At 39.5% G+C, this 1,463-nt stretch overlaps 1 protein-coding gene across 2 annotated transcripts in view; it reads right to left on the reverse strand.

Moving 5' to 3' along the window:
* Positions 1-29: 29 nt before the first annotated feature.
* LOC103460538 (voltage-dependent L-type calcium channel subunit alpha-1S-like) overlaps positions 30-1,463 on the reverse strand; it is an 11,308-nt gene continuing 9,874 nt past the window's right edge. The window contains exons 3-6 of one of the 2 annotated variants that reach the window (XM_017303388.1): positions 946-1,118; positions 668-761; positions 448-572; positions 30-299 (exon numbers count right to left, since the gene is read on the reverse strand). In XM_017303388.1, the coding sequence (XP_017158877.1) occupies positions 56-299; positions 448-572; positions 668-761; positions 946-1,091 (609 nt within the window). In that variant the 5' untranslated portion in view covers positions 1,092-1,118 and the 3' untranslated portion in view covers positions 30-55. Of the gene's footprint in view, positions 300-447; positions 573-667; positions 762-945; positions 1,196-1,463 lie in introns of both variants that reach the window. The other variant, XM_017303387.1, reaches the window with a different exon arrangement.

Genomic DNA, 1,463 nt, shown 5'->3' on the forward strand with positions numbered 1-1,463 from the left:
AAAAAAAACTGGCATATTTCATGTGAAAATCCCATATAAATGTAGTTCTTTCACTTTAAATGTGAAATCTGACGGATTCCAGGAAAATATTATATAAAATCCATCTATTCATCCGTYCGTACTGTATAGGAATGCTGACCAGTATTGCTTTGCATCSACGYRGTAAAGTGTGCAGACTGCGGTAAATGTCCAAGAGGCYGTCAAGATTACCTTCAATTCTGCTYAACAGTCGCAATGGGGAAACTGAATAGGAGAGTGACAGGTGTATCTCACAAAGTTCAAGAATTAAGTCTACAAGCCTGAGGAGAAAGTAGCAAACACAAAAAATATATATATATTATGGAGGATTTTTATGTTCTGTCATCAACACTATATTTCATTTACTTTGTTTCAGACATGGTTGACATTGTGACACAAAATTGACCTGAGTCTTATAGGGTTACTAACTCTACACAAATAACAAAGATGTCGAATCTGTGCCAGTTGTATGAAAGGTATCCTGAGAAGCCCAGCGCCTCCACTCTGATTACCAGCTCCCCAAAGAAGTAGCAGAGCATCATGCGGGACGCGACCTGATTGGAAACAAGTGGAATTCATGCATTACTGGCAGACAGTGACTACAGTTCATGGTTGCAAGCGACTGAATGAGTTCCGCTGTAACGCTCACCTTTTGCGGGTGATAATTTTCCTCGCAAGGCTGGTAAATTCCATGAATAACACAGCCGATCCCTATGACCAAAAGAGCCAGGTAGCCTGGCCAAGTGTGCAAAGTTAAGGACAAAACCTAATAAAACTATTCAAATCGCAACGGAGGTTGAGACTTACAACTTACAACTTGCAACCTGATTAGTCTGAAGAAAAATGGAGAGTAGTGCCAGATAGGTTAAATTAAAGAACACTTGTTATTTGACACAAATGTCACCTGAAGTAATTATCAAAGGATATTGGCTAAAGAGAAACTTAATGCAGAACCGATGGAAGGTTGTTCCACTTGRCTCTTCCACGGCCGATGTGGGCTCAGTGTTTTCTGGTAATGGTCTSATGACTGTTGCACTGCACTCAGTCATCAGTTGGTCATCGGTCTCAGTCATAGTGACGTGCAGCAGCCGAGCTGGKCCCTGTGTTGCAGTAAAAATACAGATACTGGTGCTGGCGCCTTGCTTTTATCAAGTAGGCCTAACCTGGGAGGATGCACCTCGGATGGACACAGAAAGACGTTTGCTTAGCGAAAGAAATGGGACATCCTGTGAAAGCATGTGTGTCCAATTTTAACAGTCCTGCTAAATTAAAGAAATATAAAAATGATGAATTAATCATTTTTATTTATATATTTAACTACAACAAAAAAAAAATCATTATTCAGACTTTTAATTGATTAAAAAACACAAACAACACCTCCACTTGTATTCTGGCCCAATAATGCATTTCAGCTTATTTATGTAGAGTAAATGTCGTCTTAAGGA

The sequence above is a fragment of the Poecilia reticulata genome, unplaced genomic scaffold, assembly GCF_000633615.1.
Source record: "Poecilia reticulata strain Guanapo unplaced genomic scaffold, Guppy_female_1.0+MT scaffold_255, whole genome shotgun sequence".
In the NCBI taxonomy this organism is placed as follows: domain Eukaryota; kingdom Metazoa; phylum Chordata; class Actinopteri; order Cyprinodontiformes; family Poeciliidae; genus Poecilia; species Poecilia reticulata.